Source organism: Epinephelus moara, chromosome 14 (genome assembly GCF_006386435.1).
Source record: "Epinephelus moara isolate mb chromosome 14, YSFRI_EMoa_1.0, whole genome shotgun sequence".
Classification (NCBI taxonomy): Eukaryota; Metazoa; Chordata; class Actinopteri; order Perciformes; family Serranidae; genus Epinephelus; species Epinephelus moara.
In genome coordinates, this window is record NC_065519.1 from 9534959 (window position 1) to 9559276 (window position 24318).

The 24318-nt window shown below is 40.4% G+C and overlaps 1 protein-coding gene across 2 annotated transcripts; it reads left to right on the forward strand.

Annotated features, from left to right (window-relative positions):
- The first annotated feature begins 66 nt into the window (after window positions 1–66).
- On the forward strand, window positions 67–24082 carry smc6 (structural maintenance of chromosomes 6). 2 transcript variants are annotated; one of them, XM_050061875.1, is made up of 27 exons: window positions 67–171; window positions 2836–2990; window positions 3079–3190; window positions 5173–5278; window positions 5378–5514; window positions 6597–6658; window positions 6930–7010; window positions 7140–7241; window positions 9294–9413; window positions 9642–9737; window positions 9952–10098; window positions 10180–10268; window positions 11753–11923; window positions 12042–12220; window positions 12658–12859; window positions 12959–13073; window positions 13166–13326; window positions 14951–15086; window positions 15309–15389; window positions 15485–15655; window positions 15853–15990; window positions 16194–16339; window positions 19278–19403; window positions 19510–19615; window positions 19999–20151; window positions 20253–20350; window positions 20989–24082. In XM_050061875.1, the coding sequence occupies exons 1-27, from the start codon at window positions 141–143 to the stop codon at window positions 21074–21076; spliced, it is 3309 nt and encodes a 1102-aa protein (XP_049917832.1). In that variant the 5' UTR covers window positions 67–140; the 3' UTR covers window positions 21077–24082. The 2 variants fall into 2 exon arrangements, 1 of the variants encoding a protein (XP_049917832.1); XR_007571015.1 differs by lacking the exons at window positions 20253–20350; window positions 20989–24082 and having other exon boundaries at window positions 19278–19399; window positions 19999–20139.
- Window positions 24083–24318: the final 236 nt, after the last annotated feature.

Genomic DNA, 24318 nt, shown 5'->3' on the forward strand with positions numbered 1-24318 from the left:
CCCCGCGGAGCCAATCAGGCAGCACGCTCTCGGTTCCGTGTTTTGCAGTGAAGCACACCCACAACTGTCAGCGCTGCACTTCAGTATGAAACACTGCGACCAGGAAGTCTTAAAATAACGCTGTACTGGGTCATTATGTTATGTCTGCAGGCTGCCCACAATCTCACCATGGTAGGTTTTTAAGCTTGTCTTATTTGTTTGTGATCCAAAAGAAGCTAAATGTTCCCTGAAGTTTGGGGTGTTTTAAATTCACCTGTTGCTGTGTGGTGTCTGTGCTTTGTTGTGTGGTCTGGTGTAAACGTCGTCACTGAGTCCAGTAGTTGAATGCTGCAGAGTGGTGGGAAAACACAGCAGCACAGCGGACTTTGAATAGTAGAGATCTCATTACTGAGTAGTCAGGGCAAAATCATATCTATATCCATATACAAAACATTTTGAAATATCTTTTTAAGGCTCTACACGTTTTATATTTGTAGTATGAATCAGTGTGAAAACATTTTAAAACATTAAACCTGGAATAAATGTTTAATTGTGGAGCTGTGTGACAGAACATTGCTGCAGTGGAGTCTGCTGGTTTCAGCCTGTTGCTTCCTGGCTTAAAGACAAAGGGCTCACATCTCTTTTTCTGTCACATACTCACTCTTTGAAACCAGTTTTTGTAATTGCATTGTTCATAAGCTACTTAGTATGATCAGATATTACCCAGCAGCTGGTCTGATGTCACATTTTTACACCTCTAGAAATAAGTTTCAAAGCATTACTCAGTTTCATAAAAGGGGAACTTGAATGACTGTTTTGGAGCATGGAGTGGTGGACATGATTCATGGCTGATGAGAAGCAGATTTGCCAAAAGATAAGTAAGATTGTGGCTATTTGAAATCTGCATTGTCTGATGTCCATCACCAGACATGAAATCCTCAGTTCATGTTGTCAATTTCCACAGTTTCCACAAAACATGAGACGTCACACACTAAAAACCTGTGGTAGAGGAAGTATGCAGATGTTTTACTTATGTAAAAGCAGCAATATCACAGTGTAGAAGTACCCTAAAAGTCGTGCATTCAGTCTTACTTAAAGGTTCTGTATATGACATTCAGAATCTTAATACAGCAGCAAACAATAATGTAAAGATAAAGTGGAGTAATGTTGTCCTGAATAAAGAATTAAGTCACGCTCCCTCTGTGTGTGTTGTAATCTGAGCATCTCTGTTTTTTGTTGTAGTCGACAATCCAGCTGCAAGTGCATGTTACGCCCCATTTCCACTGAGCAGTACGGTTCAGTTCAGTTCAGTTCAGTTCAGTTCAGTTCAGTTCAGCATGCTTTTTTCCGTTCTCACTGTGAAAAGTTGTGGATGGAACCGTTCCGTACCATCCCCATGTTTGGTCCCCCCTCTGTTGGGGTACCCAGCACACAGATCTGGTACTAAAAGGTGGAGCTGTGAACACTGCAGTCTGATTGGTCAATAGAGGACGGTCACTCTGCTCAGGGTTGAGTTGTGTCTGGTTTTGAGGCTCATGTAACCACTGTTCATACTGTGGAGAGTTTTATTATTAACAGTATAAAATAAAGGATGTTTTGCTGCCTCTCACAGCAGCTGGAGTCTGAGAAATAATAACTTAATTCACTGGGCCGACTGCCGGCAACTTTCAAGGTGGAACGTTTACTTGTAATGTTACTCAATGCAGGAGTTGACGATAGGGCTGCCACGATTAGTCGACTAATCGATGACTAATCGACTATCAAAATAGTCGGTGACTATTTTAGTGGTCGACTAATCGGTTTGAGTCATACTTTTCTTTTCATAGAAAAGTACTATAAAAGTACCAGTAGTAATATCAGTAGTAGTAATGAGCCGATCTTCAAGCATTTATATGTATTAATTTCAGCCATATTATGTGAACTGCATCCTTCGTCGTTCCTGTGGGCTACAGCAACACTAAACCCCTGAGCTTGCCTGAGAAGGACTAAATGCACAAACCTGCTATTTTTAAATATCCCATCAAGAGAGACTCTCACTGCAGCCTGTTTTATTTTGTTCTGAAAATGTCGGCGTGCAGCCTCGTTCTGTGGACGATAAACAAGGTGCAGACTGATAAAGGAGGAAATACAGTGAGTGCTGGACGGAGCAGTGAGTGACAACAACCCCACCCACATGTAACAGTACTGTTTGCAGTGGAAACACTAGGGTCTGGTACCATGTCTGAAGGGTTACTGTTGGTTCTAAAGGTACCATACTGAAAGTGTTTGGTGGGCTTTAGTCCCTGTGAGTGCCTGTGTGTGTATTCCATTGGCTAGCTAAATGCTGCTGGTCTATGCTGGGCTCAAATGGCGGTTACCACTGACAACAGTGACGGCATGTTCGCAAAAGTGTTTCTCTAATGTCATGTAAAGTTACTGACTGTTTGCACTGTTAGCAGCTAGCCCCCAGCTAAGCCACCTCCATATTGAGAGCCAAGTGCAGACAATCCTGGCTCAGGCTCTGAATGTTGTATACAGCTCCTTTTAAGTAAATGTAAAAGTGTATTCACATCAAAATATACTTTAAGTACCAAAAATAAAAGTACTACAGTCTGTAGACATGGTTAATTTTGCTGTAAAGTTTTAACACAGGGGATTAACACAAAGTTTTCACCACTGCTTACAAGACCACACAACTCAATCATAAGGGGAAGCAATCTGTGATCAATTCCAGCTCTACAAACTGAACAATAAACTGTAAAAATGTACATATTATTAAACCTGGCTTTAAACTGATAATGTGGTCTAAAGAGTCTCAGTCTGTCTCATAGTAAAGAAATAGTATCTAATGTGTCTTCCTGTTAACTCTATTTTCAGTGACTTGTTTCACAATGAGTAAGAGGAAAGGCAAAGCGATCAGTGATGCGACAGCTGTGAAGAGCCGCAGAGTGACAGCTGCAGGTACTGAAGATGCTTCAGATGATACGAACCACCAGAGACCGTCCTCCAGCGGTTGCACGCCGTCCACCACAGTGAGTCATTTACCCCCATGAAGCGCTTTGTCTCTCCTTATCACCAGGTCATTAATGGTTGAGGTTTGTTTTCTGTGTGTATTTGCAGGGAGATATCGGCCTCATTGAGAGCATCACTCTGAAGAACTTCATGTGTCACCATTTGCTCGGTCCGTTCCAGTTTGGGCCCAATGTGAATTTCATCGTTGGCAACAATGGAAGTAAGAGCTGGATTTCTAAATGTTGTGTGATCGGCTGGTTTCTTTGGTGTGTGTGTTTAACACATGACAGCCCAGCCAGAGCTACAGATCCACAGTATGTACTCCTTTTAAACTAGAGCAACTTGATAATAAAGCATAGGACAGGATCATTATTAATTAAGCTACTGATTATCGAGTCAATTAATTGTTTGGTCGGTAAATTGTCATAAAATCAAGGAAAATGCGAATTGCATTTCCTTTTCCTTTGATCTAATAAAGGCACAAGAATGCCCCTCAAAAATAGCAATAAGACAAAAGCTGGGTTATGTTTTGGGTTTTGCTTTAAAAATTACGATGATTAGCCAATTTATTAAAATAGTTGCAGACCAGAATATACTGTAACTACATCATTTGCTTGTCCCTTCATTAAACAGTTAGTTGACAATTAATTTCAGCTCATATGCCACCAAATTAGGGTCGTCTTCTTATAGTGGAATATTAGAATTATTATGTGGCACAGAGTAATTCATATGATAGAGCAGGCTCCCCACGTACAAACGCTGCGTCCTTGCTGCAGTGGATGTTGGTTCAATTCTGACCTACAGCCCTTTGTTGCATATCATCCCCACTCTCTCCCCATTTCATGCTACCACCCTCCTGTCAAATAATGTCCAAAAAGCCCAAAACATAATCTGAATAAGACTTTTTTTAGTCAGTTTGTTGTTTTTTCATAGATTTTTATTTTTATTTTTCATCACAGTAATATCCACAGATATGCTTCAGTTTTTAATAGACATTAGATAATTAAAGATGCTTATGCATAAGAGATAAAAAGGTAACCATTTCATTATACACATAATAATTACTGTGCCTTGAAAGACTCATGGAAAATACTGTACAGCATCAACCAAACTTTTTTTTTCTTTTTTTTTTTACTTAAATCTTTATTAAATTAATTTTTGTGACAACCCCGCCCACATTTTTGTGACGTCAGTTACAACAGCATAATGAAATAATAAAATAACTGAAAAATAATATGAGTTAACAAAACAAAAACTGCTGGGTAAATACACATTTTTACAGCCTTAAGGATTAGTGTATCTATTGATGATTATTCCAGTCCAGCGTTGTCTTTTTGAGTCTTATATAGAGTCCATTCCCCATTTTCTTCCTGGTTGTGCTTCTTGTCGTCTCAGTATGTGTCAATTTCCCCATTGAAAAAGATTTTTTCCACAATAATTAGCCATTGGTTCCTAGTGAGAGCTTTCTTTCTTGCTACTGGCAATATTATGATCAAATTTTTATCACTAGCAACAACGTTTTCTTCAGAAAATTTACATAAACAAAGCGCCAAGCAGCTGTGAGGAACCTCATATTCTAGAATGTGCCAAAGCGCTTTACATACCGTTTCCCAAAATACGGTTATTTTCTTGCATTTCCAAAAATAAAGTATCGACCAAACAACAGTCAACAGTCTTCCAGATGCAGGCGTGCAGGTGCAGCATGCAGTGCTGGCTAGTTTTGCTGTTTCCTTTTTTTAGAGTGTGGGCGGGCAGCAGGCGAACCCAGTGATAACGCTGGTCCCTTGTCCCTCAACTCCAGTGACATTAACACACGAGCGAGCATTTCAGTGTTAATGGTTTTCATTATGAAACGTTGAAACAAAATGATTCAGTGTGTGGACATTTTAAGCACATGTTAACGATACCGTGATAATTCTGATATCATGATATGAAAATTTTATACTGTTTTATTTCTATTTGGCATAAATTGTGTGTGGAAAATAACTGAAAAGTCAATAAAAGCATCTTAACATTTAGGGACAGAAATCATGTACCTTGTAGCTGACTAAAAATGTATTTGTTAAAGATGTCCCTCCTGATGTATTTGTATTTACAAGTATTTGCATATCTGTAGTTCTGCCTGTGAGTGAGTACTGTCTGTTTGCTCTCTGTGCAGTCATTTAATCCCTTGCCTTTGCTGTCTTTCAATTTAATTCTCAGGTGGAAAAAGTGCAATCCTGACTGCCCTGATCGTAGGCCTCGGTGGAAAGGCCACCGTCACAAACAGAGGAGTGTCTCTGAAGGATTTTGTAAAGACCAATGAAAAGTAAGTCAGGCAACATCATGTTATACCTGATTGTCCTTATTGTGGTTTTGAAAATGCTGTAACTACTAGAATACCATGACAGTGTAATCTGCTCTCCAGTACTGCAGATATAACGGTGAAGCTAAGAAACAGAGGACCAGACGCTTATAAAAGGGACGTGTACGGTGACTGCATCTCCATCGAGCACCGGATCTCCAGTGATGGATGTCGGACCTGCAGACTGAAGAGCAAATCAGGTGATTTTTCCTGAGTTACACATGATGTCCACGTCCCTAAATGTCAGATAAACCAGACACACTTGGGAGTGAAGACAAAGCGCTTCAGCGAGACCCTCATCCCTCCGACCTGTAAACATTCTCTACTCTCAGTCAGGAAGTTTCCTCTATAAACTCACATGTGTGTGTTTGGCACTGTTCCACTGTTTTGTACCATCTGTCTCAGTGTGAATGTAACTGTAACATGTATTTACATTCACACATGGACTGATGTTTTTCATAAGATATAAATATCACTGAGTTATTTTTTAGACGTAAAAGGAACTTCTCTTGCCAGCATGAAGTGTGTTTAACCATCCACATGATCTCTGTTGGGTCGATGCTGGTTGTAGCAAATGAAATCGTCAGGACCCGCAGGTAAGTATCTGACACTTTAAATGATGTACAACAGAAGGAACAGAAAATGCTACAACGCCTTAGTTTCCTTCTGCGTTAAAAGTGTTGCATACTTATTTGCGGGTGCTGATGACTTAATTTGCTAATTCTGTGATTTTGGGGCACTCACTATACTCTAACATACCTGCAAGTTCTTATGCGGGCGGCACGGTGGTGCAGTGGTTAGCATTGTCGCCTCACAGCTAGAGGGTACCTGGTTGGAACCCAGGGTGGGGGAGCCCTTCTGTGCGGAGTTTGTTCTCCCCGTGTCAGCGTGGGTTTCCTCCAGGTACTCCAGCTTCCTCCCACAGTCCAAAGACATGCAGGTTAACTGGTGACTCTAAATTGCCCGTAGGTGTGAATGTGAGTGTGAATGGTTGTCTGTCTCTATGTGTCAGCCCTGTGATAGTCTGGTGACCTGTCCAGGGTGTACCCTGCCTCTCGCCTAGTGTCAGCTGGGATAGGCTCCAGCCCCCCTGCGACCCCTAACAGGATAAGTGGTTACAAAAAAATTAATGAACTGACGACCCCTAGTGGCAGAAATCACATCTTTCAATCAGTTAATTGCTGCCCTCCAGCAGTCATGTTGTGCCACTGAGTTTAATGCAGCTATTTTCATCAGGACGACTACAATCTAAACATGTGTTGTCTTCTGTCTTGTTTTTCAGGACAACTTATTTCAAACAAGAAGGAGGAGCTGACCGCGATTTTGGACCACTTCAATATCCAGGTACTGTCACTGTACTGTGCAGCTCTTTACAGTTTACATATTTTAAATTTTATTTATATTTATCTTGGCTTTTGCAATACTTCTTTGTATTCTTTTCTCCTATTATGTTTATTGTGACTGTAAGCAAACATTTTAACTTTAACTTCCAGTATATTCTATTTTCAGACCTTTTAAATGCAGAAATTATTTTGGTTGTTATAAAAACACCGTCCTTACTGCAACATAATTTTACCAGAAGGCCTCAGCAGCACATGTGCTTCATGTCTTCCAGTTGGATAACCCAGTGTCCATTCTCAACCAAGAAATGAGTAAACAATTCCTGCATTCAAAAAGTGAATCGGACAAGTACAAGGTAACACACCACCATGTTATTTATGAGCGTTGATTCATAAGATTACATCTGTATTTAGAGAGGCTGATACAATATTAATATTTTCTCATGTTTGAATGAATACTTTTGGCCTCTTTTCTGCCTTTGTAGTTCTTCATGAAAGCGACTCTGCTGGAACAGATGAAGAGGGATTACATCCACATCAAGCACACTAAAACAGTGACACGTCAGCAGGTCGAGAGGCAGGAGGAGGTACTGTATTTATGATTCATCACATCAGGTCTCTCAGCATCAGTTCAGTGATTCACAGATGGGAAGTCTTGATGTGGTCAGCCAGGACATTTTGAGAAGATTTTAAAAATTGTAATTTTTTTGTTAAGTTATGGTATTTATTTGTATTTAAACACAGAAGATTCTATTTTTTTTTTGTAGTGGGTTTGTATGAGGTACTTATCCATAGTCAGTGTATCACCTACAGTAGATGACAGTTGGCACGCCCCTGGCTTGGAGAAGCAGGCAGGAGTACAGCCATGGAAGCTAAGTAATGTACTGCTGTGTATGGAGGCAGCAGCAAAATTTGACCCCCCTAAAAAAATCAATACCAGTTTAAATGTACGCTGTGTGTAGAATATTGCTAAAATATATTTTGTTGCTTCCCCCGTCCACAGCAGTACATTTCCTAGCTTTCGTTTTGGTAGAGCCCAGTCTCAATCCAAAGTCATCGAAATCCCGCACTTGAGCAGTGACTTCCGGCGTCAGAAACCAACGAAAAAAGGCGCCCTCTAACGTCCAGCGGCATCAGTGGGAAACACGGCAGGACAAGGACGAAAGTTAAGACGTTAAAGTCCGACTGGGGCGGGCAGGAGGGGTGGTGGATGGCTCCAACAAGGGCGACTTTCACCCGAGAGAGCGGTGTTCATGTCCCCTACAATTCTAAAGCCAAACCCTGTTCTTTTTCCCTAAACCTAACTATGTGTTTGTGTTGCGTAAACCCAACCAGGTGTGTTTGTTGTTGAAGTCAATTTGCAATGCTTTACAGATGTAGTGCCTTTATTTTGAAAGAGACTGTATGTAAACGTTAAATTTCCTGTGGAAACGGAAGTGGATTTTGAAAGAAGACAATGCATGAAACGGGCAGAACTTGACACGGTGTCCCAGAACGTAAACAACCAATGCACCCTGGGTACCTTTCACATCGTATTTGGACGTGGAAAGTCCATGACCAAACGTCAATATGTAACAAGGTCAGAGTGAGAATGTGTTTGTCGGTACCTCTGTGTGCGTCTCGGATCTGGGGATTGCCAGCCGTCATCTACTGTAGGTGATACGCAAGCCTCAACCTCCAAGACTTAAACATGAAGCCAGCAAGGAAGTGCCAAAACTGCAGTTCTTTGACTTGCCACTTGAGGCTGGCTCCAGAAGCAAGTGAATCCCCATAGGCCCTCATGTTAAAATGTGTACAAAAAAAAAGTATAATTAATGGCAGGACAGGAGGCTTTAAATGACAGGCTGTCTGGCTTTTCAGTCAGATCCACCCCTCGCTCCTTCACAGTGCCATCCTCTCACCCAAATATGGTCGCTTCTTTTATTTATCCTTTATTTAACCAGGTAAAACTCATTGAGATTTAAAAACCTCTTTTACAAGAGCGACCTGGCAAAGAAAGCAGTGCACAAACAACACCACAAAACTGATCTGAATTCCCCCAGGCCAATAAGTTCAGTCAGTCCTAAATCCTTTTGCAAGTCGTTCCAGCTTGAGGGGGCAGAAAATTTAAACGCCTTTTTCCCCAACTCAGTCCTGACTCTTGGGACCTGCATCTGTATGATGTTCTGGGATCGCAGTCTGTAATGGCAGACACACTTCTGATTCCAAAAAAACAAGATGGCTACAGCTGAAATGCCAAACTCGAGACTTTAAAATGGGAGTCCATAAACCAGTGGGTGATGTCATGGTTGCTACGTCCATCTATGGTATTACACCAAGTATGGATAAGTACCTCATACAGCTCCACTTCAAAAAATCCAAAATATCCCTTGAAGTTGAAGTGGTTCATGTGCTATTATCTGGATACTGATAATACCTTTTTATGTCATGGGTTGTACACTCAGTCCTGCTTGTTTTATAAATTGTATTGTTCTTCTGCCTATAAAGCAATTTATAACTTCTTTTTAATGAGTATTATCAAGATAAAATGTTCTTACTTGCTGCTGATAAGTTTGTCCATGAATAACTAAACACGTGCTGTATATTCCTGCCAAAAGAAAAATCTAATAATTTACAGTCTTGGACATTTTTTTGTTCAGTTGCTCAAGGACCTGAAGCAAGAGTTCCTGCAAAAGAAAGAGAGGTATGAAAGTTTGCCGTCCTTCAGCGAGATGAAGGTGGTTTTGGAGAATCTGAAGAAAGCAATGGCATGGTGTTTGGTAAGAGTTCATCACTGCATAAGACAGTCTATAAAAAACTTAAATATGAATTACAGCTGCTTTTTCTATAATTTATTATAAATTGTGAAGAGTGTGTGGGACGTGTTAAAAGAGGAGAAAGCACATGAAAGGAAAGTGAAAGAATCTAATGCCTTTTCTGTAGGCTCGTGATTTTCAATAAGATAGATGTGTTGTTGTTTTTTTTGTTTGTTTTTTAATCACTCTCAGGTCAGAGAGAAGGAGCAGCTTGTACAGCAGTTAAAGGAGGACATTGAAAAGGAGGCGAATAATTACAAACACCAGGACAACCTTAAGCTCTGTCAGGTGAGTCAGAAGTGTTTCTATTCTGCTGAATGTATATGAATCTAATTATGAAGCCCTTCGTCAAAGCTCAACCACCATACAGACTGTCTGTAATTAGATGTTTACAGTAGATGTTCTCAAGTGGACAAAACAACAACTTCCAACTCATACGTAATTGATTTTTAGATGTTTGTCTTTAAGGATAAATTCACCGTTTTTCTTATCGCTCACACAGACTAAGGTCACGCAGGCACAGAAGAAGCTTCAGTGCATCAAAAGCAGAGCTGACAGCCTCAGGAAGGAACAAGAGTCTCTATCAGAAGACAGTCGCAGGTTTAAAGAGCAAATGAAGGTCATCAGCAAAGCTCACAAGGAACAGGAGGTACTGATTGGGGAAATATGATAACCTAATATATCAAGTGTGCACCATTTACATCTGTTAAAGTGGCACTCTTTCCCACAGCTGGTTTACTTTCGGGCTCTGAACAAACTCAAACAGTCAGAGCAGGAGCAAAATCTTCTTCAGGAGAAAATCAACAAGGCAAAAACAAGGTAGGGGAGTCGAAAGGTTGAAGAGGGGGTCCAGCACTTTTCAACCTGAATCTTATTTTCTCATGTTTTTTGTGTCTAAAGGATTCGTAGGAACAACAGTTTTTGAAATTGGTCCAGTATTGAGAGCGCTGCAGCTGACTGCAGCAAATGAGGGGACAGTGTAACACAGCTGATTTATACAAGCAGATGGACACCCAAGACTAGTGTCACCAATGCAGTATCTGACTAAATGTCTCCTCTTCTGTTACTGAGTTATGACGTTGAATAATGTACAGAAAAAGTTTTTTTGCAGAACATGATGTCACAGTGAAGTTGACCTTTAACCGTTTGGATATGAAATTGGTACTTCGTCGTTTCATCCTGTTGGACAGTTGTGTGAAATTTTGTCATTTTAAGTTCATGAATTCTTGAGTTATGTTTTTAGAGTGACCTTGACCTTTGACCACAAAATTCTAATCAGTTTGTCGTTGAGGAAAGTTTGAGGAAATTTCCACAAAGCCTTCTTAAAGGCCCGTACACATGCTGCGTCTTTAACCACCTTTAAAACACGAGGTCAGGCACTGGGCGCCACTCGTGTGCCTTTTCTGTGCCAGCTTTCAAGAGTGCAGCGGCAGGTTGCATCTGAGGTTACTAAGCAACCTCAACACGCACCATATCGTAGCCTATTTACACGAAATCATGAGTGCAGACCTGATCTTCTTTAAGGTGCTGTTTGTGTGTAGACCTATCATCCGTGAGACAGATGTAACGATCTGGGCAGCCCTGCAGGAAAATGGTCACGGCGGTGCAGTGGTTAGCATTGTCTCCTCACAGCAAGAGGGTTCCTGGCTCAAACCCAGGTGGGGGAGCCATTCTGTGCAGAGTTTGCATGTTCTCCCCGTGTCAGCGTGGGTTTTCTCAGGGTACTCCAGCTTCCTCCCACAGTCCACAGTCCGTAGGTGTGAATGTGAGTGTGAATGGTTGTCTGTCTCTATGTGTCAGCCCTGTGATAGTCTGGTGACCTGTCCAGGGTGTACCCTGCCTCTCACCCAGTGTCAGCTGGGATAGGCTCCACCCCCCCCCCCCCCCTCACCCCACCCCCCGGTGACCCCTATCAGGTAAGTGGTTACGGAAAATGAATGAATGGTATTTACGGATGAAGGGAAAGATATCTATCGGCTGTGATTGGTTGTTCCTCATCACGACATGGGTTGCGTGCTTCTGAGTTCCAAAAGTTGACCTCAGGGTGCAGCCAAGATATCACTTTCATTAGAATGAGACAGAAGCAAGGTCATGATTTCCTTGACCTTTGACCACCTGCAGCACTCTCACTTTATACTGGACCCCTTTCAGAAGTTGTTTTTCCCACAAGTCATGTAGACAAAAAAAACCTGGGAGAACAGGGTCCAGATTGAAAAGGACTTGAGTTCTCCTTTTAAAACTCTAAATTCTTTATCTTCATACAAACACATTTGAAATGATACTGTTTTCTCCGTGTATTTTAGTGTAAGCCTGAACAATGATGGGGAGACAGAATACACAGAACAGCAGAGGAAGATATCCAGTCTGAAAGAGCAGCTGGCAGAGCTGGAGACACAGTGCACACAGCTGAATCAGGAGATCAAAAACAAACATCAGGCACTTTTCAAAGGGAAGGAAGAACGAGACAAGCTCAGGTACAAGAAACTATATTTGTTTTTACATTCATGTGCTGTCGAGGAGGTGTGGTATGTGAGTCTGAGTTATCTGTAGTCCAGTGAAATGTCCTCATTGAGCTCTGTTTGTATTGACTAGATTGGAGGAGAGAAACATCCAAGGTCTGTACGAGTCCAAGCTGAGGAGGAAGAATCAGGTCCTCGCCAGTCGATCAAACAAACTGAAGCGGTTTGGAGATCATGTACCCGACCTGATGGGTGCGATAGGTGAAGCGCACGCCACAGGACGCTTTCTCAAGAGACCCGTTGGTCCAATAGGTGACTGTTTTTCAGGTTTTTCTTCCTGCATTATAGAGATTATGAAGTACATAAAGGAACAGTTTGACATTTTGTAAAATATGCTTATTTGCTGTCTTACTGAGAGTTAGATTAAAAGATCGACATCAGAGGGGCAGGACAGAGCCAGGCTGGCTGTTTCATACTGTTCCCAGTCCTTATGCTAAGCTACACTAACTGGCTTCTACCTCATTTTGATTTGAGAGTTCATCGTCTCATCTAACTCCTGTCAAGAAATAAATTAATTTCCCAAAATGTTAATCATTTGCTATCTTATATGTAAAAGCAGAATTCTGTCCAGAGATCCTTTAAAAACTGCCGTACATATAATAAGACAAGATAATACTTTAGGTTTATACATTTGCAGTGAAGCGGTTGACTTGTACATACTGTAGTTGACAGTGTGTGTTTGCTCTCAGGGGCGTGCATCAGTTTGAAGGATCCCTTGTTGGCTGTAGCCGTGGAGTGCTGTCTGCGGAGCTTCATGAAGGCTTTCTGCTGTGACAACTATAAGGACGAGGCGGTCCTCCAGGAGCTGATGTGTCGCTATTATCCAAAGGGCAACAGGCCGCAGATCATCGTCAGTCCTTTCTCCGACAAAGTTTACAACATTCATGGACGGTCAGCAGCAGCAGCAGCAGCAGCAGCAGGATTTCAGATGTGTTGACTTTCTCCTGACACATTTTAAAACCCCATTTTGTTTTCTTCTTTGTTTTATAGGAAAGCATATCATCCAGAATACCCGTCTGTGCTGGACATAATCACAGCAGCAAGCCCGGTCATCATCAACTGCCTGATTGACATGAGGGGGATCGAATCAATCCTGATAATCAAAGTTAGTTTGTCTTTGAATGCATGTTGATGCTGATTATTGCACGCTGAGCTGCTTTAGGACTGATGCGACCTGCGTTTTGTGTTTTATCAAAGGAGAAAGACAAAGCGAGGAGGGTCATGCAGCAGGGCCGGCCTCCTAAAAACTGCCGCGAAGCCTTCACTGCTGAGGGAGATCAGGTGTATCCGAACCGTTATTACACGTCCGACTTCAGCATGGCCAAATATCTCGGTGGGGATCTCGAGACTGAAATAAGGTAACTATTTAATGTGAGTCTATGTACAAAAAACAAAAGAGAAAATGTATGACAAAAAGGAGAAGAGAAAAAAAACATATTTAAGGATGGATTTAGGGGAGAAAAAAGTAAACCTGAAGCACAAGTTAAAACCAGCTGCTGGCAGTGACCTAGATTTAAAGAGCAGATTCTGACTAACAGACTTCATCCTGTCAAAACTAGTAGGCAGTGGTGGAATGTAAGAAAGTGCATTTACTCCAGCGCTGTCCTTAGACTACTTTACTTGAGTCCATTTTATGCAACGTTATACTTTTACTCCACTGTATCTCTTTTTACTCCACTATATTTGTCTGACTTCTTTAGTCACTTTCAAGATTACAGTATTTCAAAACCATGGATCTAAAGATTTGGTAGTTTTGAACTTTTCTGATAAACGTGTTGAGGAAATTATCCTAGATTAACTCCTAGATTAGTTAGAAAATTTATTTATTAGTTTAACATGTCAGATAAAGCAATATTCTAGTAGTTATAGGAAATGTACATGCTCTGTATGTACATTTCATAGACCACATGAATGCAACTTACTGGTCACAGAGAAGAAACGAACAAAAAATAGAGAAAGAAGTTTCCCACAGGGTTTTTTTAAATTCCCAAATTAAATTGGATAACGGATAATGGATAACGATTAGTTTTCCGTTTTTCTTTTCTTTATTATCAAATAAAAAACGGGAGACAGATCGTTTTTTTCCTTTTTCGTTTGGTCATTTCAAAAAACGGATAATGGTTGGTTTTCCGTGTTTCAATTTGTTATTTCGAAACGAAAAACGAATGGCCGCGACCGTATGACTGCATAGAGAGAAGTATGCATCTACTGCTAGCTCACTTAGCACCATTAGCTAGCTGATGTTACAGCTCAGCTGAGGAGGACGCCATTAATGTTTATATCTCGTGCTGTCATGAGCACAAGCCTCGTGTCCATGAGTAGATGCACACTTCCTGCTGCACAGTGATACTGTTGGCAGGTGTAGTTCAGTACAAAGTGACAGTGTGAGATATAAACATTAATGGCATCCACCTTGGCTGAGCTGTTAGCTAGCTCAGTGGTGCTAGGTGAGCCAGCAGTAGATGCACCATGTCATGATTTCTGGAAAGAGACATTGCTTTTCAGTCTTTCAGATGTATTTTTTTTGTCTCTTTGAGCACCACAAGCTGAGTGCCATCTAGTTCCATTATATTAGAGAGAAGGCAGACAGCTCTATGGCCGATATCTCCAACACTCTGCAACTCACACCTAAATAATCTAGACTGATAATATGTATTTTTGAATTTGTGTTGAACTGTCCCTTTAAATTAAGAAACACTGTGTGATGTTATTGACATCAATTGATGTACAATATACTACATTTCCCTTTCCCAATGTTGCATTAATGTAATTTACTGCTTACACTAAGTGAAATATTCTCTTAATATACAGCAGCTTCACTCTCCTGTCAGATGGGAACATGTTCTGCTCGGGTTTATGAATTTTCAAAAGGGGTGTATTGTGACTGTTTTCTCAACTGTGGTAAAGTATGCCTGTGTGGAGTTGTGGTTTGAGATAGAAATCGTTGTGATTTGAGATAAAAATCAATCCTTCCTGTCACAGTATGTTGGAGTCAGACCTGGAGAATCTCCAGGCTCAGCTGTCCAGGTTTCAGCTCCAAGTGACCTCTGTAACTGAGGACATCGTGAGCATGGAGAGCAAGCTGAACAGCACCATCATGACCCTGAAGAAGACTCTGGTCAGTGAAGCGTACTCTTGCAAGATGTGCACCAGAAGCTGGTTTAACTTGCTTTACATTCTTCTGTTCTCCTTGTTTGCACTTTCATTTGTATTCCTCCTCCTCTTGCTTTCTTTCTGCTTCTTTTTAAAGCTCTTTGTGAGAGAAAATGTGGAATTAATCTTGATTTTTAGAAGGTTAAATTGGAAATATGTTCAGTTTTCTTTTCTGTCTTCAATGCAGGCCTCTGTGAATCAAGTCAAGGCAGCAATAACTGAGCTAGAGACTGCTGGCGAGGAGCAGATTGACGACATAAACTCCTTGGTGATTATTTAGTTTTTATTTGTACTCCCTTTTTAAACAGACTTAAATCCTATCACAGATTATGTAAATCTGATGTTATTGAATGCATCTTGCAGGAAGAAGTTGCCCAAGAGAACCAACAGAAGATCGAAGCAGAAAAGCAGACAGTTCATGAGGCAAAGACAGAGCTCGACAAGCATCGGAAATCAGCAGAGGACATAGAGTCTAAGTACTCCTCTTTTAGAGAACGCATTGATCAGCTCTCAGAAGACACCGAGCCGTTAAAGGTGCAGCGCAGCTTTGTTGTATCACTTTGTTTAGAGGCTAAAAATAGTTTCAGAAACCAAAAGATGCTGCTGTGTTAGGCTCGTTACTCCTGTCACATGAGGATTGTTTGATTGTAAAGCCTTTTATCATAGGATGTAAGCATGTCCTCGAGAAGTAGTGATGGTGAAATTGATGTCTGTTGTTTGTTGACCCGCAGGATGAGCAGCTGAAGCTGGAGGCGGAGGGCGCCAGACATGAACGAAACATTAAGATTTTAGAAAACAAACTGAAGGCTCATGAAGAAAACATCCAAGCTATGAAAAGGGACCTCGCTGTAACAGATAAAGAGTTACAGGTAAAGAGAGCTGCACTTCATTTGTTCTCCAGATCACATCTAGCTGTTATATTTACCTCATGCACATATTGGAGGCTTTCCTAACTACAGAATTGCTACACAGATCAGCTAGGAGTTCATAAACTCAACCATAAAGATGATTTACTGCCTCCAGAGTGATTCAGAGTTGTCAGACTGACATCAGACCTCACATGTGATGACAGGAATACGTGGCCAAAGCTACAGAGATCAGTCCAGAGCGGCAGCAGGTGTCCGGCAGCGCTAAGAGCATCGATACTGAAATCACTCGGCTGCAGAGGAAGATCAAGGTGTACGAGAGCAACCACGGCGAGCAGGAGCAGGTGATCAGGTAAGAAATCACTACTTGTGAGCACAGAATTATTTTAGATTTGGTACGAAATATTTCCCAGAGAGAGAGCTGCTCTGGAGGCAGAAGTGATTTGGCTGACTGCATATGAAACATCAGAGTCAGTGTATACACAAGATGCATGTACATTGGTGGTTGAATGTAACCCAACTAAATATTTTTACTCAGCTACTGTGTTGTTGTACAAATTTAATGTATTTGTAAATTACTGAAGCATTTCCATTTTATGCTATTTTAGCAGACATTTTATTTTTCACCCCCACCAAATTTCAGAAAATATGTAAGTCCTTCTTCCTGTGCTGCATTTTATTTTATACAAACTGTATTGTTATTGATTAAACTACCCAGCAGTTTATACAGTGGTTAAAATGATCAGTAAATGTTGCTTACACATTAGAGCTTAGATCAGGCCCAAAAAATTCAGCCCGACCCGGCCCGTGCACGTTATGTCCGGGACCGGCCTGGCCCGTCCAATTAACTGTAATTAACGGCCGGAGCCCGATTTAAACCCGACATTTTTCAATAAGTTGGCTGTTATAATTAACGCTAAGGACACACCGAGCGCGTTAGTGTACTCGCAGGCGCTTGATTGTCCACACAGGCAGCGCATTTCTCCTGCGCTCTCCGCGCCGGTTAAACATCGACTCCACTCGTCTGTTCCTGTCAGTACTTGTTTTTTCACTTCAACAGGTCATTTTAAACATGGGTAAGTCCATATTTTCATCGTTTTTTATAACGTAATAAGTTAATGACAATTTGTCATTGCATGTCCATGTATTGAGCATGTTGGATAAACACTGAATGAATAGGGTATATTTTTTGGAGGCAGGGAAAGCCGCTGTCCCTCCCACTTATCTCTACTCTTATTAATTGTCTGTTGTGGGGTATATGTGATGCCATGTGTCTGGTTGTTTGCATGATATGGGGTGTTCTTGGGTGGTGGACATGTCCACAGAACCATATACGGAGTCTCCACTCAGCACACTGATTGGATTCAGTGCAGCTGCAGCCTTGTTTTTTTTTTAAAGATATTTTTTTGGTCATTTTGCCTTTAATGGACAGGACAGATAAGCGTGAAAGGGGGAGAGAAGGGGGGGGGATGAGATGACAGTAAAGTTACGTAACTTGCTAACACACAATATATATACCTTATGTTCAGAGTGCATAAAGAAATTAAAACTGAATGGTTTTAGTCCTCTTCACAACATGGAGTAGTGATGCACTAGCCTCTTGTGGCTGGTATGAGTATTACGACAACAAACACGTAAGTTAATTATCCTGGCAAAACTTTTGTTTTTCATGTGCTATGAATTTGTAAATGCTGGAGAGAAAACAGTTTATGTCGGACTTAGAAAATGGATCATCAGGATTTGTTTTTCTCCATTGCCTCCATAGCATTGGATACTTTTACTTTTTATACTTAGAGTAAATTTTGCTGATAATACGTGTGTACTTGCGTAACATTTTAATGCATGACTTTTACTTGTAATGCAGTGTTTTTACAGTGTGGAAGTTTTACTTTAACAGCAAAGGGGCTGAGTCATTTGACCACAGCGTACGTGACCTTTTCAAATCAGCTAACCTATACCAACTATCCATCTTAAAGGAACTGTGTGTAAGATTTTAGGGACTTTAGTGGCACCTAGTGGTGAAGATTGCAAATTGCAACCAGCTGAAACGTCCCCTGATTAGAATTTCCTCAGTGTTTGTTACACAGGGAAGTTTACCAGGAGCCGAATTATCCACAGAGGTCTCTTCCTCTCCAAAACAAACAGACCAGGTGATTAAAACAGGTAAAAACACAGAATAAAGCAGTGTCATGGTACAAATCAGTGTTTTTTTCTATGTTGTATTGGACATTGTAGACAGGCCACTTGACAAGCGAATACTAATGTGTGCTCGCCTACTTTCTGATCCAGATGTGCAGGAGGTTTTACCCAGAGTCTAATCATCCACAGAGGTCACTTCCTCTCCTTTTGTTTCCTAAATTCAAGTTTTTATTGATTTTTGTTAAGGCCTTACATGACAGTTCTAGATGTCAGATGAGACATTCAATCTTGACTAACAAAAACTATATGAACAGGGTAAAAGAGATCTGTACAAGAGGGGTTTGACACTAGTCCCAATCCGCCAAAAAACAATCAAAATAATGAAATTAATTTTGAATAAATAAACACATTAAAATTGACAGTGAAAATAATATATCTATAAAAAAGGGATAAATACAAAAACAAAAAATTGTCAGGGCAAGACAAAACAAAAATCGCACTTCGCTTCCTCTCCTAAACAAATTAAAAAAACCTGGTGATTAAAGCCAGTGAAAACACTGAATAAAACAGTTGTGTGTAAAAAAAAAAAAAAAAAAAAAAAAATCTGTGTTTTTTTTTTCAAAGCTGCTTAGCGCTGAGAGACTTCTAACTATGGTGGGCGACGCAAAATGGCGAAAACGCAAATGTCCCTTTTTAGAGCCACTATTTAGTTTGTCCATTCTGGGCTGCTGTAGAAACATGGTGGACTCTGTGGACGAGAACTCGCTCCCTATGTAGAGATTAACAGTTTATTCTAAGGTAAAGAAAGCACAATGATTCTTATTCTCAGGTGATTACACATTAAAGAAAACATATTTATAATATTCCATATCTGCCAATATGTCCCCCTAAATCCTACACACTGACCTTTAAATCCTTTACTGTTTGTGCAATAATGTTTTTTTAGTCAGATAAAGATGTAGAGGTGCCTTCTAGCTTCTGTGTGTCTTTCACAGATTTCTTTCACCACTGACAGTTTCTCCAACTTTACACATCAATCCGATCTGCCCGTTGGCCATCACTAAATCATCCTCTGCCCTCGTTTTACACATCCACACACTGAAGGCTTGAATCAGAAAAATTTAGGCTATGTCGTTTTCTGCCCTCATTAGGGAGTACGCCGAGGCCCTCTCTCTCTACAAAGAGAAAACCAACCAAGTGAGAGATCTGCGGAGGTTCATCGATCGACTCGATAACATCATGTCAGACAGGCAGAACAGATACAAAATAATGCGTAGGTAAATAACGGCCTGCTAAGTTTGGAACACAATCCAGATACACATGATTATAGTGTCTCACTGCTCCTGCTTTTGTCTGAGTCTTTCTTTATTCTTCTTCCTACAGGTCCCTCTCTGTCAGATGCAAGTTGTACTTTAATAACTTTCTGATAAAGATGAACTGCTGTGGCTCTATGATTTTTGATCACAACAATGAGACACTCTCAATCTCTGTAAGTCTGATTTATTTATTTATATTGTAAATTACTGAGATGATTTGTTTGTGTGTTTGTTTTACGGCATGTATTGTGTTTTGTCTTACAATGGAAATAGTGAGTATTTTAACTGCAAATCAAAGTTATGAAGTGACACGTCACTGAGGGAAAAAAAAGACGCAGTTTAATGACCTAAACACAGTTAATTTTGAATAAGATGGGGTATACTGGTGACCATGTAATGGCAACACCCCTGGTCCTCTGTCTCCCATCAACTTATAAAAACATCTTGGTCAAAAAACTGGAACCTGCGACATGCTCTACCTTTTAACTTAAAAAAAACGAAAAACCAATAACGTTTAATTCATGTAATCCACAAACCTGTTCTGGCACACATGAAGGTGAAGCCACCGGGCAGGGAGGATGACGGTGGGAGTGACATGCGGTCGCTGTCCGGTGGCGAGCGCTCATTCTCCACTGTTTGCTTCATGCTCTCCCTGTGGGAGATCACCGAATCACCCTTCAGGTGCCTCGATGAGTTCGACGTCTACATGGTGAGCACACAGAAATATCAGAAACATACACACACGCAATTTGTATAAAAAGATGTATGTTTGGCTTTCACTCACTTTGATTAACCTTTTATTTTCTGTAGGATATGCACAATCGCAGAATCTCTCTGGATCTCCTCCTGGAGCTGTCAGAGCGGCAGCACCTCCGACAGTTTATCTTCATCACTCCCCTCACTACCAGGTGGCGCTCTTTTTGATGTTTGTCTCTGTTGACAAGCTGCCTTTACCAGAGCCCGAACCTTTACATTTGACATTACATTCACTTTTACATCTTTGTGTCGTGTATGGAGGCTAAACAGTGCCATTAGATCAATTATAGATATTGTCTAATTTTGGCTAATTGTGTTTTTTTAGTGTATCATTTGCAATTTTTTTATTTAGTATGTAAATATAACTAGAAAAGAAAGACAATACAAGCTCAGTGTTACTCTAATCAGTTTCTATTTCAATTTTCTTTCTTTAAATTGTGTATTTTAATGCATTTTTGTATTTTTTTGTGAAAATATCTAAAAAATAAAATCAAAAACATTTTTACTATCTTAGTAAATATTAAATATTTATAAATTATTACAAAATTATAGAGAATATATAATTTAAGAATTTGTTATTAGTCCTTTACAAATAGATTTAATTGCATTATTTAAATACTTATTAAACTATTTAAATAATAATGTTTTAATTACCACAGTGCACGCTGCAGCTGCCAAATCTCTCTGAACACTTTGAAATTTCCTGTTGTCCCTCTTTATTATTATGATTATTATTATTATTACTTCATTCACTGTGTCAGTGATCCCACCGTTGATTTGTGTCTTTCAGAAATCTGCCTAAAACCAGCCTCATCAAAATCCACCAGCTTCAGGATCCAGAAAGAGTTCGTAATGAAACGGTGGATGAAGATGTTTGAACTGCGCTCCAGTGACAGAGACATAAGGAATGTTTATGTGCACACTCACTGTTTATTTTTCAGTATTAGTGTTTGTGTTTGAGAGTTACAAATGTCATTTCACATTTGTTTGTTTTCTGGGATGAAGTCATGGATGCGTAGTGGAGCTAACATTTGTGTTATTACAGTAGATGGTGTTGTTTGTGTGTTAAATGTGTTTTTAATCCAAAGGATTCTCTTAAGGCCCAGACACACCAAGTCGACATCAAAGAACTAGTGGCAACAAAAGCAGACTGTTGCGCTGCCTCACAACGCTTGTGTCTGGGCCAAAAAGTTGCACTTGAACACACCACTAAGCCTTCAACTAACTGCTAACTAGCATGTACATTTTGCGTCTGCGTGAGAGGAAGTAACTCTCCATACCAGCAGGTGGAGGTAGTCTGTCATTGAAAAAGGGAAACAAGAAGACCGACAGGACGGGTTTAAGACGGTAGTTAGCCAGTTAGCACATTAGCAAAACAACCTGATGTTAAAAAAAAATGATATTTACCATGCCCTTGCTTACAAAAACAAACAATGACAAACCATTTGTGCTAAAGAGCTCAGTGGCTAAAAAAAATAATCTTACCCCTTTTAAAGAGTTTGTTTCGATCTCATGCCCTCTTGGCTTTTGCAATTTGTTTACTTTCCTCACTTCCGTTTCTCCTCTTTTGCGCTGAGCTGAGCTGCCAATCACAGTGATTTCATTCATTGACAGGCTCCACCAACTCTGATGATAATTTAACGTGCTGAATCAGCTGGAAAAAAATCCTAGCAGGGTTGACGAGAGCCAAAGGTGCAGGACATTGCACAAACTAGGGTAACAGACGCTCACTTATGTCTCAACATTGACCAACAGCCGACCATCAGCTTGGTGTGTCGGGGCCTTTGAGGATGTTGATTAGTTTGCCAGGTTAAACTTTTTTGGTGTGTCAGGTCAAGTTGGTTTTATTTATATAGCACCAAATCATAACAGAAGTTCTCTCAAGACACTCAGATGGACCATTTCATTGCCATTTTGTTTTTACGGCAAAAGCTTTGGTCCCTGCTTACTTCCTGTCAGCTACAGCAACAAAATACTCCAATGGTAAACACATTTGGACCCATTTAGATGGTTTATGTTGGTCAAGTTTGAAACAGTCTATAGGGCAGGTCTAGCACTAAGCGCTTTGATTTAATTTACGAAGACTCAAAAATTCCCTTGTGAGCGAGCATGTGGCGAGAGCGGCGAGGAACAATTTCCTTTTAGGAGGCAGAAAGCTCTAACAGAACCAGGCTGTAGGTTAGCAGCGGTCTGCCTCGATTGAGAGAGAGAGAGGAGAGGGATGGGTGGGTGTGTTTGGGTGTAAAGAGCCTTTAGGGGCCGCTAGCCAGACTCTTGATATTAAACTCAACTCACATTTGGTATATCGATAATTTGTTTTCACTGCAGGCGGAACCCCATCAATTTAGGCAGGATTCTCAGCTGATTGTGGAAGCGATACTGTGGAACTTTTAAGTTTTTTTTTTTTTCTGGAGTGTGGAACTTTTGTCTCCCCCCTCTGGCAGTGAGAGTAATCACTCAAGACTGACTCCCAAGGTGGTCTGAGTATGGTTTTCGTCAGAGCGGTCCGAGTTCTGTTGGAGTGTTCACATATGCGCAAAAAATGCTGAGTCACTGCTCTGAGTCTGCTTAGAGGGCTGAAAAGGACCTAATGTGAAAACTTGGAAAATGGCGGGTTTGTACAGGATGTTCCTCGATGCACAGTTGACCGTTCTCTCTGACCATTCAATGGGCTGCAGAGTTTTAACCCCACCTTGTTGTATTGGTTCAGTTCACATGGAACCTTGACCGAGGTGGTACTAAAACAAAGTTAGGTGTTCGTATTCTGAATATTGTAAACATTTAGTCAATCTCAAGGATTTTTTTTCTGATTGTATTGTATCAGGTTGTATTTATAGGGGTCAAAACTTCAGCAACATTGTTCTTTTCTTTATGTTGCCAGAGTTTCGACTTCTTTCCCTTCGCCGTGCACCTTGGAAGTAGGTATAGTTTTGCTTGAAACCCCCACCCTGCTCCAGGTTTTATTTATCTCATTAGTAGCCTCTGCTGGCGTAATGACCTGCAGCATGGTGTCCTGTTGGTCAGGAGGATGTTACTATAACTGGGAGGTCACTGGTCTGATTTCAACCACAGCATTCTTCAAAAAAGAAAACCTATCTCTACTGGTTTATTAAACAAACTTGTTAGTTCTCAGTTTGAACAAGTGGTGGTGATTAACACAGATGAATACAGATGTTTGTGTGCTAATAGTCATGCACTGTACCACGTTTAAGATTCTAGTATTATAATTTGGTGTTTGTGCTCAGCAGGTAAGATGTCTGGCACCTAACTTATATGTTATTATGATATACTGTCTCTAATATTATGAGTATATAATGATATGTTTGGATCACTGGAGTTATTTTCTGTTTTTTTTTTTCTCTTAATTTGAAGGTTGTATTAATACAGCAAATACATGACTATGTTAATATTGTATGTAATTAATTAACTATTATATTTTGACTGTTGTAGTTGATACTGAGTTTACATGCTTTTAACATGTTACCCTGGAAATGTTTTAATAGAGTTTGCTATTGTAGTTTAGTTTTACCTCAGGAGTCTGGTACCAGAGAGAAAGGTTTTCACTGTGTGAACCAGAACTCTACTCAACCTGTCAGTGTTAATATTTTCACAACATTTTGCTCCTATTATTAAGTTCATCATATCTGTTTCATAAACATATACGCTGTTGCTGTCCACTTCTTAAAAACTCTCATCTAGCATAGTTAACTGTACTTGCCTGGAAGAATCATAACCACCCTTACAATAAATATTGGATTATCTGGACACTTTTGTACGGGTCATAATTTTGATACATACAGGGCTCAGCATTCACATGTTCACTCCATTCATCCACATCAACACACACAATAAACACAGTCTTAAAGGGACAGTTCACCCTAAAATTAAAAATACATATTGTTCCTCTTATCCGTAGCACTGTTTATCAATCTAGATAGTTTTGGTGTAAGTTGCAGAGTGTTGAGGATATCGGCTGTAGAAATGTCTGCCTTCTCTCCAATATAATGAAACTAGATGGCACTCGGCTTGTGTTGCTCAAAGCACCAAAAAAATAAATTTGAAAACTCAACAGCAATGTCTCTTTCCCGAAATCATGACCTGGTTACTCAAGATAATCCAC